Source organism: Panulirus ornatus, chromosome 72 (genome assembly GCF_036320965.1).
Source record: "Panulirus ornatus isolate Po-2019 chromosome 72, ASM3632096v1, whole genome shotgun sequence".
Lineage (NCBI taxonomy): Eukaryota > Metazoa > Arthropoda > Malacostraca > Decapoda > Palinuridae > Panulirus > Panulirus ornatus.
In genome coordinates this window covers 5,964,015-5,983,357 of record NC_092295.1, presented here as the reverse complement: position 1 = coordinate 5,983,357, position 19,343 = coordinate 5,964,015, and the positions used below count along the sequence as shown (strand labels likewise).

At 40.1% G+C, this 19,343-nt stretch overlaps 1 protein-coding gene across 1 annotated transcript in view; it reads left to right on the top strand.

Moving 5' to 3' along the window:
- LOC139748044 (putative neural-cadherin 2) overlaps positions 1-18,920 on the top strand; it is a 106,379-nt gene extending 87,459 nt beyond the window's left edge. Inside the window, exons 12-31 of the mRNA XM_071660607.1 lie at positions 676-852; positions 1,859-2,261; positions 4,674-4,876; positions 5,267-5,433; positions 5,816-5,999; positions 7,673-7,864; positions 8,550-8,857; positions 9,520-9,727; positions 10,232-10,387; positions 10,712-10,927; positions 11,545-11,648; positions 13,246-13,407; positions 13,503-13,694; positions 13,905-14,095; positions 14,555-14,744; positions 15,088-15,230; positions 15,525-15,620; positions 16,323-16,529; positions 17,160-17,318; positions 17,705-18,920. Coding sequence (XP_071516708.1) covers positions 676-852; positions 1,859-2,261; positions 4,674-4,876; positions 5,267-5,433; positions 5,816-5,999; positions 7,673-7,864; positions 8,550-8,857; positions 9,520-9,727; positions 10,232-10,387; positions 10,712-10,927; positions 11,545-11,648; positions 13,246-13,407; positions 13,503-13,694; positions 13,905-14,095; positions 14,555-14,744; positions 15,088-15,230; positions 15,525-15,620; positions 16,323-16,529; positions 17,160-17,318; positions 17,705-18,648 — 4,602 coding nt within the window. The 3' untranslated portion in view covers positions 18,649-18,920. The remainder of the gene's footprint in view (positions 1-675; positions 853-1,858; positions 2,262-4,673; positions 4,877-5,266; positions 5,434-5,815; positions 6,000-7,672; positions 7,865-8,549; positions 8,858-9,519; positions 9,728-10,231; positions 10,388-10,711; positions 10,928-11,544; positions 11,649-13,245; positions 13,408-13,502; positions 13,695-13,904; positions 14,096-14,554; positions 14,745-15,087; positions 15,231-15,524; positions 15,621-16,322; positions 16,530-17,159; positions 17,319-17,704) is intronic.
- The last annotated feature ends 423 nt before the right edge of the window (positions 18,921-19,343 follow it).

The window sequence follows — 19,343 nt, the reverse complement described above, 5'->3', positions numbered from 1 at the left end:
GTATATATATATATACATATATATATATACATATATATATATATATATATATATATATATATATATATATATATATATATATATATATATATATATATATATATATATATATATATATATATATATATATATATATTATCCCTGGGGATAGGGGACAAAGAATACTTCCCACGTATTCCCTGCGTGTCGTAAAAGGCGACTAAAAGGGGAGGGAGCGTGGGGCTGGAAATCCTCCCCTCTCGTTTTTTTTTTTTTTTTTTTTTAATTTTCCAAAAGAAGGAACAGAGAATTGGGCCAGGTGAGGGTATTCCCTCAAAGGCCCAGTCCTCTGTTTTTAACGCTACCTCGCTAATGCGGGAAATGGCGAACAGTTTGAAAGAAAAAGAAAAAGAAAAGAATATATATATATATATATATATATATATATATATATATATATATATATATATATATATATATATATATATATATATATATATATATATATATATATATATATATATATATATATATACACATGCTTATATCCTTTACTTTGTATCTTTTTAGGTGTTGATATATTCTTTATGTTTATGTATAGATATCTCCATTTTTGTAACGAAGAATATCTAATAGCTAAGAATTTAAAGCATTAGGGAAAACATATATTTACTTTTTTACTCTTATCTCCCGCAGGAGGAAGGTAGGTGGGTTGACGAGAGCCACCTGGACTCAACCTGGGTTGTAGTGACGTTGGTTGACGACAACGATAACCCGCCTGAACTCTCCACCCAGATTGTCAACCTGTCGCTGTCTGAGGACACGCCCGTCGGCCACTCCCTCGCTACCTTTACTGCAACAGATAAGGATCAGGTCAGCTCTCTGGAATGACATGGATGCAATCACGGGCCGACTGATGGTAATCTGGGCCCTCGCGCTTTTTGGATTCCTGGGCCCCTTGCTTGGGTACTATGGGCCCGGGCCCTGTATGCAATGTATATACATTACATGATCTTATTTCTATGTGAATCTGTACGTTATTCATAAGAATGAATTGCATGATCATACACAGTAAATGGGAATGAATTGATTCTCACTTTCCCTAGAGCTTCGCTTCCGTTAACAGCGCCATATGACACTCTTAATGGACTTTGACAAAATTAATCAGACTAACAGGGACTGATCATGCCCAATACGGGAGCCTCCAATCAGTGAACAGTGAGCTTCGGTGATATATTTTTTTCTTTTTGTACTGTTCTCTTTGACTAACCTAGGCAATTAACGTCATGGGTTTTAAAATTCCAATATCAAATAAATTCTTTCCAACAAGCCGTACATGGCGCAGTTAATGTCACTGAGCCAAGATGCATTTGTAGTCGAAAAGTCGATATGAAAATTCGTATAAAACTTTTTGATATATTGGTTGAATGTAAAAGTCTTTCATTCCCATTGTGCTTTTTGATGTACATACTAACATCCACATATACATTCATACATACATGCAAACACAGGCATGGAAACAGATGCAGTATGGAGTTTAAGCTTTAAAGGAATTATATTGCTGTATAAAAGTTCAAAAGATGCGACCCCACGCGTATGCAACTCCCCCTATCCCCTTGCAGTACTGTACAAATAAGTAATTACACAAACACACACACACGCACTTTAGTTTAAGCTAAGGGGTGCGTGTGTATACACATAAGAATATAGACAATGTACATATACCAAGTTAAGAGACGGGGCAACACGAGAGTAGAACTTACTCCCGTAACACACCAGTTGTAATTACACACACACACACACACACACACACACACACACACACGTACATTTTCATGCCTCAAAATGTGAACGAGTCTGGACATCTTGTCTCCTACAGGGTGGGAAGGATGAAGTACGCTACACTATTGATCCCAGCAGTGACCCCTTCCGACTCTTCGTCGTGGACTCCTTCGGCCGTATGCAGCTACGACGCAGTCTGGACCGCGAGGCTGCCGCAAACCATACAGTGCACGTGTTAGCTGTTGACAGCGGGTTTCCAGCCCTAACCGCAACAGCGACGCTTCTCCTGATGGTGACGGACGTGAACGACAACGCCCCGCACGTGGCGAACCCCAACACGCTCTTCGTCCCTGAGAACAGCGGTCCGCGACACGTCGCCGACTTGAGACTGGACGATTCAGACGACTGGACACTCGGCCATGGCCCTCCCTTCACAGTGAAGCTGGACGACAACGCGTCTTCGAGTATAAAGGAGGCATTTGCAGTTGACTTCGACGAGAGTAAGTATTGCAGAGTTAAGATAGGTGATAACACCCTTGCGATTGCTAAGATTGGGAAAGGCTTTGAAAAAACTATCAGATTGTTTTTGTCCTCAAACTGAAACTTTTTTGCATGGAATTCATTTCATAATTTTGTGTCGAGTGCTTGTTATAATTCTATTCATTTCACTTGTGCATCCTCCAAACTTTTGCAAGTCCTATGTGTCAAAAGACTGAAACGATCTAGATATTCTCTCTTTTGTCGGAACGCAAAGAATCAGTCCTTCATTCCTTAGTACATCTTTTCTTGTCTCACTTTTAACATGTAGCGCATGTATGACTGGGGCTTCATATCTGTTTTCGAGGCTCCATGTTTTCATGATTGTTTTAAGTGTATCCATTAAATCTCACTTACATGCATTAGTAAAGCTGCTAAATCACACTATGGTAGTTAGTTTACTAACTGAATCATATAATATGCCCATTTGGTTTTACTTCCCTTTCCAAATGTCGAAACAATAAACACCAGTCACTCCCCTCCATATTCATCTTTCTCTACTTAAGACGATATAGCTCTTTATTCCACCCATCTCGTTCTACACATACATCATCAGCACCACTCATGTATCATTACACTAACTGCTTGCTTTATCAATATTCCTCAGTGTCTATCTAGTTTTTTTTTATACTCTTTTGAGTATCTACTTCATTCTCTTTATTTCAGACTCTTTCAGGTACTTGTTGTACTTATTCCTTTTTTTTATACTTTCTAAATGCTGGCTGGCTGTAAAGCCACTTATTACATGCCCTGACAGTGCATTACTAAGCTCGTTTGCATATTGATATCGTTTATACTATCCTAAACTAAGATAAAGATTAACTCTTATGTTCTCAATTCATACACGGTTGACCTTAAATGTTGGGTTGCTGTCCCGACCCTATGCCGTAGCCTTTGATTGGTCACTTAATTCCTCATAAAAGCTCTAATTCAACCCTTCCCTCCCAGCCTCCTTCCCTCAAACTGTCATGCTAGGTTTTATCCTATAAGAAGTAAAAGTGAAGAAAAACAACTTCCCCTCCTAATCTGCACAGCATTCTGGTAACCATCTATAGATATTTTTGACGTAAATTACTTCAGCTGCCGGACCCTCTTAAGTACGAGATCCACACATGGTCACTTTGTTCCCTTGTTTCGTTCCCATAAACAGATAAAAGCTTTCTCTCCTTTAAGAGAGCTGCATCTTTTTCATCAGTGATAAAGCCACACCACCTCACTTGGAAATGTGGTCTGTATGGTCTGTGTATCTACGTGACTTCTTCATTTATGTATCTTGTTAACTCTGTTAGTATAAGATCATCGAAAATATTTTCATTTTCTTAGATATTCTATTCAATTACTATAACAAAATTATCTTTGTATTCCTGCGTCTTTATCATACTTCATTTTCTCTTCGTAAACACTAACAAGGTCAAGAGAGGGCACGTTGCTGCCCGCCCAACCGTCTCTGTCTAACAATTTCCCTGGGGATCAAAGGAAGAATTTAGTCTAAATCCTGTATGATTAAAGCGTAGGTAGGGAGATTACCAACACCCTAATGTCAGCCACACTCCGTTATTCCTCTTTCACCTTGCTTTCTTCATAATCATTATAATATGCTTAATTTTTTAACAGGTTATTCATTAGGGTGTTGGTAATCTTCCTACCTACGCCTTATTCATGCAGGATTTAGTCTAAATTTTCCTTTATATATATATATATATATATATATATATATATATATATATATATATATATATATATATATATATATATATATATATATATATATATATATATATATATATATATAAATCACAGCATTAAGTTATTGCGTGCATAATGGAAGTGCATATAAAGGCTCGTATCTGATATCAGAATTAATATAATCAACAGTTCTTTTGCACTTTGGTTCCCTGCTAGTACTGTTAATGGTACTCAGTCAGTGATTGTGTGTACGTGTGTGTGTGTGTGTGTGTGTGTGTGTGTGTGTGTGTGTGTGTGTGTATGTGTGTATGTGTGTGTGTGTGTGTGTGTATGTGTGTGTGTGTGTGTGTGTGTGTGTGTGTGTGTGTGTGTGTGTGTGTGTGTGTGTGTGTTATTCATAAAGCCTTTATTACAATGAAGCTGTATTTCGTTTTGTATTTACATATATTTTCACAGTTTCCTTGTGTCTCTTCTATGTACACCTGTTCTTGGGCCATTATCCTTGCGCATAGTTTTTCCCCTATATCTTCATGATACAACATGAGCATGACATTTCCAGCAGTTGTCTTTTTCCAAATAAAAATGGCATCTCATAACTCTCTGACAAGCAAAATGTACTAACGTACCTTATCTAACCTCATAATGGACAGTAACTTCCTGAAGAAAGCCCACTCAGTTAATTTCTACAGAGGGAGACGAAGGTCGAGGAGTTGCTGTTGTGACTTCACTTGTGCCACTGGACCGAGAGGTGTCAGTCACAAGGCTGCTGCCACTGGTGCTTGGCGACGCCAAAAAACTATCCGCCACAGTCACCATCACCCTGACCATCGCTGATGTCAATGACAACTCCATGAGTCCCGCCTCCAAAACCGTCAACGTAACAAGGTTCAGGGTACGTGGATGACTGTTTGTGTATTCGTGACTGCCTCGGGTAGCTACCTCTATTTCTGAATATGTCTGTGCAGCACGGTAGAGATATATCCTTAGAAGGGATATTCCCAGAGAAGGAGCCTTATCCCTCCATATCCCAAGGACCTTGTTACTCCTCTCGTTACTAAAACAAAGGCTATCAGCGCAGCAGTTCATAGAATTTAGTCAGGGCTTGTGATACAACGCGGGCAACATGATTTCCAGCTACTTAATGATAATTATGATCTTGCTGCTAGCATCACTTTTCATTTTTAATTAAACGTGGTTGAAAAAGCCTTTAAGCTGTTCTCCAGGAGAAACCATCCTTCGCATTACCTACTATGCCAGTAACCAGATTTTGCCCCACGGGCAGGACGGGGAGGTGCCAATACCACTAGGTCGTGTGTATGTGGACGATGCCGACGACTGGGATGCAGGTGACAAGAAATGGGAGTGGCAACGAGGCAAGCAGCACCCACTCTTTACCCTGAACTCCTATACCGGACAGCTAACTATGAACGCCAATGCCCAAGATGGAACGTGAGTAAAGAGGAAATCATCTTACATCTGTATCAAGGATTGTCAGTCTTTTGCTTTGAAGCGCAACTGTGTAAATTGAAATAATAAAAAGTAGTCACCAAAGCAAGTAGTTCTTTAGTCAACTCATAATGTATATATAATGGCGTATGTATAACGTAGAAAGGCAAAGCATTTTATAGCTGCAGAGACGAAGATGATGTACGTAGACAAACACAACGGGAGTATAGCATTTCATATGCCTCCTCGACGACATAATATCTAGATTATTAGTGAAACTCTCAGAAGACGAATTTTTCGCAACATGTCACTGGACAACAACATGAATTTAATTCCACACAGAAAAATAGTCTTTACGATATGCATTCAAAAACCATTTTTCCAGGTACATGCTGCAGTTCTGGGTGAGTGATGTGACCCACAACCAGAGAAATGTACCAGCCAATGTGACGGTGACGGTAGCCAGTGTGAGTCGTGACGTTATCGCCTGTGCTGTGCCCGTTACAATTACGACACACTCCTCCAGGGAGCTCATACTGCCCACCAAGGCAATGGACAGTTCCATCAGGGTGAGTAGTATGAAATGTGCTTTGAGAGTGGGACTATGATGTTGATGGGGTAGGGAGAATGGGGCTTTATTCCCTGAGAGGATGACTGAAATGTGCAACTGGGAGGCAGAGGGTTGAGATGCTTGTGGGGTGGGAATGGTTGAGATGGTTGTTGGTAGAAGAGGGTTGAAGTGCTTGTGAGAAGAAATGGGTTAAAGTACATGTTGGAAGGAAGTAATTGTTGAGACATGTGTATGAGGAAATGAAGGATGAGGTATGTGTGCTTGGGTGAGGAATATGTTATTTGCTTTTGGGAAGAGGGCTCGAGGAAGATTGATCAAAATTTCGTGCATTTGCTTCTCAATTGTAGAAACAAAGTCGACTGACTCAAGTCACTATGAATGCTCTCAAACGTTTCTAAATTTACTACATTTCTGCTTACAGGTTTCTTATCGATTCTTCTGAGATTTCTATCTCTGCTTCTCAACTTGGTAGGCTATCACACACGGGATAAACGCAATTCTGAACTGATATTTGTAAAATTCAGCTTTTGTTATACTGCTATCTTCTTTCCTCTTGTCTTCGTCGATGAGTCTGCTCTGCTACGCATCCCTCATCAATGAAAGCTGATTTTAAGAATCATATCTTCCTGGGACTTTGATATCTTTCTAAATACGAGGATGAAAATCGTTGCAGTAATTTGAGATTCAATGATTCATCATCAGGGCCACAAAGACCTGACGCTGGCCCTGGGGAAGGGTTGGCAGGTCGCCCCTCAGAGGTACACGACACAGAAGAGACAGTAACAAATGACGGTCTCCATAAGATATATGTTTATCTCTTATTTTCTGTTGTATCTGCAGTTCCCCTCCTCTGGGCCCATCAGAGACATTGACCCTGGGGATTTTGCCAAGGAGGCCCCATCCTCTTGATGGGCCTGGTCATCAACGCTTATCCATTATGCTCCACTCACGTCACTTGACCCTTGTCTCTTTAGTCCAGAGCACTCAGCTTCCACAATATTAAACGTGATACTGTCATGGTTTTTTTCTTTGGGTATTGTTTCTAGTGACACTGGATTTCTATCAAACGTGACACTGCCGTGGCTCTTTTCTATATATAATATCTCTAGAGATGCTGTTTTATTATCAGATACGGAATTATTATTCGTTTTTTCTTTAATTGTTTTTAGATAGAACTCTTCTACACATAAACCAACGACTCATTCCTCTGGTATTCCACATGAACACTGTATATTTAAGCAGGGATCAAGAAGATTTATGGTCACATTTTTCTTCCTAATGTCGAAAATCTGTGGAAATATTCTTTTGCTGACAAGAGACATTATTCACGGGGAAATCTAAATTTTGAGGTCTTGTTGTTTATTTTCTGTAACAAGATGAAGCGTAGGGATAAACTGGCAGTCTAAGATTCTGTAAGAGGCATTAGATAAGTAGGAATCGATTACTATTTCATGGATCATCAAGATTTTAGTCGACAATTCTGGTATTATTGCTGAGCTTTTGAAAGGGGACGTGAACAAAAGTTTTCGTTGATATTTAGGAACCTGATTTTGTATTCATGATGCTGGTTATTCATTACCAAGTTATCTAAGCTCATTCGAAATTTGTATTTATTGCCAGTCTAAGTTACAAATAACATTTGAATATTATTATAATTTTGTTCGATTCTAGCGCATGAAAATATCTCCTCTGGAGGCATTTGCATCGTCAGTGGAGTTGATCGCCGGGGCTGACATGGGCGTGGTGTCTGTAGAGGCTGAGACTGAGGGCACGAACATAGGCTGGAAGGCGTACACCAGGGTCTGGCTCACAGCTCGCCCGCGCCAGCCCCTTGATCAATTACTGCTACTACACCGCAGGCAGGTGGGAGGATCAATTGTTACACACACACACACACACACACACACACACACACACACACACACACACACCACAATTACATACGTATGCAGAGACACCATTGGGAAAAGGAAACACGGAAATCCTGATCGATTGCGAGTACTAGCACATCTTCAGAGGAATAGTTACAGAGAGAAGAAATCGAAACAATACAGGCTATTATCACTCAGCCGTAGTAAACATGGAAACCTAACCTGAATTTCTTCCATTTTTTTCTTTCTATAACAAGTCCTCTGAAGATATGGTAATACACGAAAGCGCTTAGGGTTCTCGTGTTTCCTATCAGTAGTGGTGTTTCTTAATTTACGAAGTTTCGCGTTTAATGTGTTCTTTTCATATATATATATATATATACATATATATATATATATATATATATATATATATATATATATATATATATATATATATATATATATATATATATATATATATATATATATATATATATATTATGGTCTAAATTAAGAATAAAGTATGTTAGAACTACTGAATCATTTTATTCTTCATTTTCATTTAGACTTGCCGCTAGAACAAATTACTGAGCTGCGTAGAAATCATCGCTAGTCAGGGCAGCGAATGTAAAGATTAACTTTAGTAATCCCCCACAGATACCTAGATCATTAATCTATGCCGTTCCTCCCCGCAGATATCATCTGAGTCTGGTGTGGGGGTGGCGAATGTGGGCGTGGGCGTGTGTGTGGCTCATCTCCCGGGTAAGCATCCAGGGGGCGAGATGGTGTGGGTGGTGGACGCCAACAGCACTGCTCTCGTCACTCCTCGCCTGGAGACCTCAGACAGTGGGTGTAGCTGTCACACTCACAGCTCAAATCACCACGAAGTCTTCCTCAGCGCAGCCACCCAGCCCAACGTGGCGGCAGTAACTCATCCACCTTCCTGCCATCCTAACCCATGCCTCAACGGCGGCCGGTGCGTCGGAGAAGCTCATGGTTTGAGGTAATGATATAGTAAGGTCATGGGTAGAGAATGGTTTCCCAATTTTTCTCTCTGGGAGACGTGGCCAATTATGAGAGTTCAAATAAATGAGGATTTAGACAGTCATGAGCAATTCCTATCTTTTACCATCATTAAAATGATATAATAGATGCATGATAAAGAAGATATCTTATTACTTTGGAAAGAGACGTTTGAAATATTAATCAAGCTGCAGGACCACATACAGGAAATGATATACACTTTCATGAGTCATTAGTTACTTATAATAAAAGACAGGGGGTTGATTTCTATGAATATATGCCTAAATTCGTTGAATTCATTTGCAATCTGATATAATCCCATTACCACAAGTATTCTGTGCTTTTAAGAGGTTATGTCGGAAGAGATATTTAAGGAGTTGATTAACATTCCATTTTTACTACTCATTATGCAAATAGATTATCTTTATCTCTCGTACTATTAAAACGTGCACAAAACAGAACAGACTCACCAAACTGGGTATAACATATGTTTCTCCTCATCCCATGCTTTTTAAGCCACTCAGTATCATGCTTATGTGTTTGCCTAGAGCGAAAAAGCCTCCCAAAATTACTCAAGAGAATGATATATTCAGAAACACATTGTCTCTCGTGTATGTTTACGACCATCTATCACTTCACCAGGTGCATTTGCCCGCGTGGTACCAGCGGCTCGGTGTGCAAGAAACTCAGTAGGTATTTTCGGGGTAATGGATGGGCATGGGCGGCCCCAATTCCATCCTGCATCAACGCCCATATCACACTAGAGCTGCGTACTACACGGAAGAACTGTCTTCTGTTATATGCTGGCCCAGCTGATGAAATTGGCCATCCAGAATCACAGTCTCTTAAGGCCAGTCACGTTGTGTGTGTAAACTATATTGTGATAAGATGGCAGTGACTACACATAGCTCTTGATTTATATATTTCACTCATGTTATTGTTGAAATTATAGAAGTGTGCAGCTAGTTTGAGATTCTGCAAGCCACAGGCAAACGAATAGATTCACAACTAAAGTGATTAGTGCATTGTCTATTTGGCTCTACTTCGGTGATATCATGTACTTAATCTTTTACCAAATGACATAAGAGAGGAATAAATCTGGTAATATAATTTGATAAAGACTTATGTATAGATTAATGAAAAGTTGTTTTATATGCAAGGTTGGTTGTTTATGGGTCACTGAAGTCTACATGCTGAGATTCGACTACCGCTATACTAGCATGTATGCATGTATAATCTAGATATATAGGAGCAAACATACTATCACATATGCATTACCATTAATAATTTAGAAGGGGAGAACCTTCCAACCAAACTTCTTAACGATAAATTTACAGTCTGTGTTTCTGCACAGGAGGACATTATGTGCCTTGAACTTGTTGCTGGTCGTCCTCGATTTCTTCTGGACTTGGGCACAAGCCCAGTGCTTTTGACATCCACTGAAAACCATCACCTTCCCTCCATAGCTGACGGGAGATGGCATCGTCTAGATCTTTTCTGGGGTCTTCAGGTGGGATTATTTTTTTCCCTCTGTTTCTTTACTCGAGTTAAACTTTGCTAAAGCTTTCTGAGGCGTGAATGATCAGCCTTTTGACGGGTGTGTAAATAGCACTTATAATCAATGTTTGGTGAAGCTTCATTCTCATTTGGGAAATATTCATGGAGGAAATATGTGGAAGATATAAGATAAACACTCATGTTTGATTATATTGCCTCATATATATTCCTTGGACTTGTATTTTCCATCCCAGCTCTTGGTGAATTTCAAAAATATGATACTCATTATATCTAGGGTTTTAGGTGGAAAATGGATCCCACGTACCAATCTTTCCAGAAAGTGGAGGTGATTGTTGATCTGTGTCGGTATGGAGGTGGGTGTCGTCTATCTGCACCCCTGCCACCACAAGAGCGCCCCCTGAGTGTGGCCGCCCCTCTACAAGTTGGAGGGTTGGCACATGCAGTACCTGACCACCAACAGCATGGCTGGCCAGCACAGCTTAGCCAAGAAGGTTTTGATGGATGCATTCGCAATCTGCGTGTCAATGGAAAGGTACACATAGCATTCCTCTCACTTTGAGTTTGTCGTACATGATGTACATTATATTTAGATTATCATTTAACAAGCATGAAATGAAACGCATCAAAGAGAATTGGTGAAAATGATATACTGTAATTATTACTTCTGCTAACTAGGTAAAGTGCCAGTGCATAATCTGACATTAACAGGTGGTGGAACTGAGCGAACAAATGTACATTTGTAAATTTCTAAATTGCTTTTACTCTAGCGGGTTTTGTTTGGGTTCACTGATTAGTCTTGTTGATAACCATCTGCCTAGGTGTCCTAATGACCTCCACTCCTAGTTTTATAGGACATATGAAGCAAAATGTTGACTACCATTATTTCCTGATATATATATATATATATATATATATATATATATATATATATATATATATATATATATATATATATATATATATATATATATATATATATATATATATATGTGTGTGTGTGTTTGTATGTGTGTGTGTGTGTGTGTATTGTCCTTTTCACTCATGCAGCTTCAGAGTGTGATCCATTCACACATCCAATTGAATGCCGGATATATAATGATTAATATATCTTACCTGTTCGTTTCTATTACGTGTTTGTGCATCTGACAGCTTCGGGATTTGGGTGAGGCAGTGCTGGGTAAAAACAGCTGGCCTGGTTGCTCAGATGAAGACCCATGTTCTATGACAGACGTTCCCTGCACACACCACTCCAGGTAAGTTCAATACCACGAAGCCATTGACACAGTTGCAAAAATTACTTAATGCGAGATACGAAGTCATCTGTTGTTGTACTACATAATGGAATGTTTTTTAAGACTTCAGTAAACAAAGGTAATATGATACCCTTTCGGATCTCGATTTACAGGTGGATGAAACCATGGCTCATAGGTGTCTTTAGCCACTATTCGTATGCGGCTTCACTCATGGTTCATAACTGACTCGAAACCAGAGTTCACGAGTAGTTTCGACCACGGTTCAAAGTTGCCTTTAACCCCGGTTCATACCATGTGTGTTTGTGCGTGTGTGTGTGTGAGTGTGTGTGTGTATGTGTGTGTGTGTGTATGTGTGTGTGTGTGTGTGTGTGTGTGTGTGTGTGTGTGTGTGTGTACACTTATAGGAGATAAATATAATACATACAAGGTCAAGGAACGGAGCAACACGAGTAAAACTCTCTCACCGTAACACTCACTTAATAATCAAATACCAGTCACATACAAACAAGCACATTTAGCACACAAACACAAGCACACATAAACACACAGTCGCCTCGGCTCATAATTCAAGTGCATGGATCCAAGCAGGTAGGAAGTCCAGACGAAAATTACTCTTGTGGTAAATTCTCCTTTAGAAATCCCACCTGTCGCATTTCATAATGCGGCACGCATGTCTTAGAAGTGGTGGTAGAAGAGGATGTGCAGTATCATACGGAAATTACTGTGGTACAGAACACTTAAAGAGATGTGCCACAATATACGAAACCAGCAGCGCCATATAAGTTAACAGATATAGGGTAAGATACAGCAATATCTGTGTTGTATGGAAACAGCTTTGTTACAGTAGGTGTAAATAGCTATGCTACATTCCACACAGATGGGTAGATCGCAGCGGAACTTAAGGATGTGCTACATCAAACAGTATTTGTCGAAGTTTACGTTACCTTGATTATCCATAAAGCTTTCGAGTGGTAATTCTATTTCTATTTTTTCATGATGAAATGTAATGTTCATATCAGGTTAAAATCCGGATTTATCCTTTGCATGATTAAACTAATTTGTGGAATTAAATGTATGTAATTGAAAAGTTACATATATATATATATATATATATATATATATATATATATATATATATATATATATATATATTGGAAAGGATCACAATTTTGCGCGTGATCAAGATATTCCTATGAGTCCACGGGGAAAATGAAACACGATAAGTTCCCAAGGGCGCTTTCGTGTGATAATCACATCATCAGGGGAGACACAAGAGAGAAAATAACAGTCAGTTGATATACATCGAAGAAACGAAGCTAAGACGCCATTTGGTAAACATGCATGTTTACAAAATGCCGTCCTAGCTTCGTCTCTCTCTCTCTCTCTCTCTCTCTCTCTCTCTCTCTCTCTCTCTCTATATATATATATATATATATATATATATATATATATATATATATATATATATATATATATATATATATATATATATATATATATATATATAAATTTGTTACATACTATTCTCAACAATAATATGAAGTGATATAAGTTACGTCACTGGCTTGTAGCAATATAGAGGCTCTGGTAATTTCAGGTGTATGGAGGCGAGAGGGTCAGGGGAGTGCCAATGCCAACCAGGATGGTCAGGTGATAACTGTAGCCTGCAGACTCAGGCGGCATTCTTCGAAAAGAGCAGCTATGTGAAGTTTGCTCTCTCCTCCGTCCCGTCACCAACCACAATCTCTATCCAGCTACGGTATGTACCGAGAGGACCACAACTTGCAACGTGATTATTTTTCTCATACTCTTATATCTGGTTACATACCATCACTTGATCCTCAACCTCCTCAGGTTCAGGACGTGGGAGAAATGGGGTCAACTTGTGGCTGTTACGTCCCAGCATGGTCGTGACCTCGCGGCTCTGCACCTAGTAGACGGATTCGTGTGTCTGAAGCTGTTGTTGCATCCCGGCAGCCTCAGACATCTCTGTCTCTCGCAGGTTCTCCTCACTGATGGCGAGTGGCACACTGTGTACGTCCAGAGGTGAGTGCCGGGAAGTGGAACGGGTCTTAAGTTGTTGAGGATGAGGTTGGAGTCTTACCACGCCACTAATCAGACGGTCACAATTACTGCACCTCAGTTGATGTAACCTCTCACAATGCCACCAGAAAATGAAAGTTTTGATACAGTTTTAAAAGGCTTTTGATGTATCTCAAAATGACCCTCTTGTGCCCTCGGGCACTATGACCCCAGGCAGGGCCAATGGGCTGAGGTTGAAGTGGACGAGGGCGATGGCCCGCTGTACAACGCAACGCCAACGCCAGCCACATTGCAGGGGTGGTCAACGCCTCTCTTAGTGGACCGGCGGGAGGGCGTGCACGTGGGCGGCTCGCCGGAGTACGTGGGCGTGAGTCTCTACACCGTTCATCATGACTTCCACGAAGGTAAGGCCAGTCATTCCTCATGGGTATAGCTACAAATACTTGGACTATTGATCTACTGTGTGCTGGGTTGTGGTACGCTTGCATGTCTTGCAGTTCTTGATTTGACACGATTTTGATCACAGACCTGCGGTTTCTTACACTAGCTGGTAATTCCTCGTGTTCATTATGTTTCCTTTTCATTACGAAAAATCTCTTTGCATGTGAGTGTAAATGAAGATAGAGCTGAAGGTAATAGACGGATAGACACACACAGACTGACAGGCAGACAGTATATATTCATTCTGAATATATGTGTTCCTACTTCTTCATCTTCAACTCTGTATTTGAATCCAACCACATTTCAATATGTACATTCTCTCTGTCTCTGTCTCACGGTATTTATCTTTCATTTCCTTCCTACTCCTTCAGGACCTTAACTCTCTTATCATTTTATCCCTGGGTTTTGATGCATACTTCCAGGCTGCATAGATGACTTGAGGGTATCTGGGGTCCAGCTACCTCTCCCACCACTGGTCAACACCTCGACGTGGGCACAAGCGACCATGTTCACCAACGTCGCCGCTGGCTGCTCTGTCCCCTCCTCCTGTGTGAACATAACCTGCGACGAGCCACTCACGTGCCTCGATACATGGATGAAACACGAGTGTGGGTCAGTGCTTACTATGAATGTTTTTTTCTTTTTTCCACGTCTTATAAGACAGGTAAAAGAAAAATTGCTTAGATGTATCGTGGTGTCTCATACTAATCCGAGGATTCGAAAATCTGTCAAGGTAAGATAAGGAAAATAGTCATCATTAACCCGTTATTGTCAAATGAATAACTTTGTTCAGCCATGAGCAAACTTTTTATGGATTAAATTTCACCAAAACATATATTAGAAAACAGACTTCACAGACATTACTCTCACGAAGATAAAACTCCTGTCACAAGCGTAATAATCAGACGATAAAACTATGCCATGAGATCTTCTCATCCGTTCCCCATCTTGACAGATGTCCTGCAGGATCAACTTTAAGACGCGAGGGCAGCTCATGTGAGGACGTAAACGAGTGTGTGTGGTCTCCTTGCTTCAACGGCGGCACCTGTGTTAACACTGAACCAGGCTACTACTGTGTTTGTCCAACTTTCTATGCTGGTAAGATGTTCAAATTTTTTGAGATGGAAAAGGTTTCAAAATCGAATCTAAACTTACATTTCATAGAGCTATTTGTGTAAATATAATTTGTCTGACCTTCATACATGTGGATTATTTTCAGTTGTACCATTCTATGGTATATGATATATTTGTCTTACCACAGGTCATACTTCTCACTCTAAAGCTGGAGATGAGAGCTTTAGTTTAAGTTAAACGTATTTAGATTTGTTTTTATAGATGTTATAGAGTAAACTGGAACTTTTCATAAAGGCAATGATCAATGATGTATTACAGGAGATCATTGTGAAGCAGTATCCAGGAAGTCACCCTCCCTCAAGCTGTCAATTGGGGCGCTGATCGCACTGCTGGTCTGGACAATCATCTTTATTGGTCAGTATCACCTATAGCTCATCTTCTCTCGTCCACCTCTCCCTCACTTCTGGAAGTCTGCATTCGCTTCTCGAGTTCTGGAAAGATATTAGTCGTGATAGGTTTCTGAAACAAAATTCTCCACTCGCTTTTTATCTACCATCCTCATCAACTCATGAGTTAAAAAGCAACGGCAGTTCATGCATAAGAATATGGAAATTTTGGATGAATTACGGTATAGCGAGCAATACTCAAAAAAACACGCCCAATCGGAAATCAAATTGAACGACTAGAGTAATATAAAACAGAATTCCTGCATGAAATATAGAAAAATAACTTTGGTGAATGAAAAATGATTATTGTAGCTGTGAAATTTGTGGTCACTGGAAATGATGTGTTTCTATGATTGTTATTCATGATCACTATTTTTTGTTACGGGTAGAGAGTTTTGCACTCGTGTTACCCCGTCTCTTTACACAGTATATATGTAGCATATCTCTATTCGTATGTAAACACAATACACACACACACACACACACACACACACACACACACACACACACACACACACACACACAGAGAATATAATGCCTTTGCGAAAAGATTCATAAATTCTAGTCATAAATGCAATTCACCACCACAAATACTACCACACTGGTGTGAAAGACATTATTACAGAAAAGATGTTATTTCAGCACTGATCTACTTGCCGTATCTCCCCAGGTGTGGTAATTGTGGCCTACCTCATCCACCACAACAGACGACACCAGGCGGCAGCCAGGGGAACAGACGACAGCAACACAGCCCTGGAGATCGCCACGCAAGACTCTGGCGAACACGATCCTCAGGAAGATGTTATTGAACTCACTGTTCCCCAAAAAGTGAAAATTCAGAGCCAACAGCCGCTGAACAAGGAGACAAACATAGCAGGTGGGGTCATAAAGGTCATGAAACATATTTTCCTATTAATTGTCCAAAGCCTCACTTATGGACAGAAGTCTTCATCGTTTCCAGGGAATGAATGAAGTATAAAGAAAGATTGGGAAAGGTAAGGTATTAAGCCGATAAGATCAAGAATCTACAAGATTCTAAGGAAATGGAAACTGTCTTTCAACAGATGACAGGTCATAACTGCTTAGGAAAAATATGAGACGACGAAATTCAAAGATTAGCTTTGTGAAGAAAACGTTAGGTCTTAAGCCTAAGGGAAGACATGAAAACGAAAAGAGTTTCAAAGTTCAGCAGTTTTGGAAAAGTGCTAGGTCGAATGATAAGCAGTAATCAAAATGATGTTTTCTTTAATCTATACACAGTAATCAAAGCAGTACTCTGTTTAAAGACAAATGTATCATTTGCGAAATTAGAGTTATCAAAATACTTAGCAACAGTGGATAATCCTTGAATTAGGAAATCAAATACTTATTTTCGAAAAAAGTATCAAAACTGTATTACGTCCACCATAGATATTCTTAAGTGCGTGTATAGACGTCGTATGTACAACCGTAATATGATGATCCATGTGGTTCTGTGTATATAGTTCCCCGTGTTCATTCCTGACAGGTGTGGATATTCTAAGACGGGACCAGACTACCACAAGCACGGAGAGTCAGGGAGACACAGGTTGTGGCTGTCCTCACCTTCCCTCACACGACGACCTCCGTAACTATGCCTATGAGGGCGAAGGAAGCTCCCCAGGGTCCCTCTCCTCCTGCTGTTCAGGTGGGTGGTTCTTGTACTTCGAGTGGATGTTTATGTTTACTGTTGCCTTACCCTGTTTGAGTTACACAGTCACTCTGCTTCCCCCTGATTCACATGATGGTTTTGATATTATAACTTCTGGACCCTCTTGTATTGGGCACCTTTATCCTTGAGGTTACGCTCCAATCAGGAGGAAAGGTTATGATGGAATGCTCTAGAGGGAGGGATTATTCAATGAAACTGTACTTTTCGTCTACTGACGGCAGTATACCCTCGCTGAAGGAGGCTTTTCGTTCGTGGTGCAACCACATACTGGCGGAGTGTAGCTTTTTCTTGATTCAGGTACTGATACATCAACACAATTCATACATTTATATGTGACTCATTTATCTTTTTCTGCTCCGTAGGAGGCGATGGCGGGGGAGACTCGCGATTCTTAGGAGGTTTCCAAGAAGTAGCCACCTTACTGAACTGCCTTAGCGGACCTCAGACCACAGAATCACACTCTTGCCACAAGGTTCACCAAGTGTCGTCACTCTCATCAATCAGCAATCACGAAATGTCGTCCCTCAAAATCACCAACAATCAACTCACTTCCACAGCCGGGAGGCCTTGGGTAAAAGACGCGCCTTCTCATAGCATTCACCAGCCGCCCGATACAGAGACTCATAACACAAAGAATACACCTAAGAATATCCGAATATCAGTTTCTAAAGCAGATACGTTAGAAACTGGAATCCATAATGATAACTTGAATATGGATTTTAGACTGTGTCCAGTTTCCCTACCTAAGAGATGTAATTCTTTGCCAAGATCGAGAATACCGACCATTATTGTAAATAATCTTCACAGTGAGAGCGATAGCACTGGAGGATATAAGCATGAAGTCTACCACAACTCCCTGAAAAGAAAGAAAACCTTACCAATTACCTCTACGTGCCTAGTTGGCACAGACGACGCTGTTTTAACGAGCTGCTGTACACACAACTCACCCTTGAAGGGAGGTCGTGATATGACATCGTTTTTAAACAATCAAGGCATCTGTCGCGCTTGCGTGACGGTCTCACTCCACTATGGCAACAAGATAGACCTGCAGGGTATTCCCAGACGAAGCTTCTCAACCTCTAGTGTGTCCTACTTGACACCCAAGGATAACATCACCAGCATCCATCCAGGAGCAGACAGTCTGAAACTGCACACCCACTGCGCACATCGCATCTGTTGCTTACATGACGGTTGTTCAGACGGAGGAAAGCCACCTGCCAAAAACAGTTGCTCCTGTTCGCACTGTCACGATGCAACGTTCTCCACTCACCGCAAGGAGAATCGCCTGCACGTATATCCGAACTAGAATACTGCCGCCAAGAAGCACTCGACTCTAAAGAAGTCGACGGCGTTCTATATAACGTCGACATAAATGTATTAGTGGATGGACGTTTGCATCACATTAATCATAATTTTCTTAATTCTTTTAGATTACTTTTTCATATATCAATTATTGATACTCAGATGATAAAAGTAAGCATATTATGCATACCACTAGATCTCCTGATCTAGAAGATACCCATTCCATTTTATCTTTGTACTTTTATAGGTATAATAAAGTGCAAAACAAGAATCAAAACAAACTTATACTTCTAATGATATGTGTTTGAATTACTTCCCATACTTAATATCGAATAAATGATTTAAGTACGTCTAAGAATAACGTATGTTGCAGACACTGCAGTATTGTTTGGGTCCAAACACCACAACCTTATCAAACAAACATGTTAAGGACTTAAGTCTGATATCATTGGAGTTAGCAAGAACTCTGTTGTTGGTAAATTCCAGAAGAGGTTTAGTATATCTCCATGTACAATAAATCAAATCACATAAACGTAATTTTCTTCTTTTTAAAACTCTGTATCTGGGTATAAAGTCTATACTATTACCATGGGTAACATCCTGAAACTCTCTTCTTTTTATGAAAGACTTACTCTCAAAGGAAAACGTCCATTTTCTATAATCTAGGTGTGTCAAGACTTCTGCAAAAGTACGAAGGTT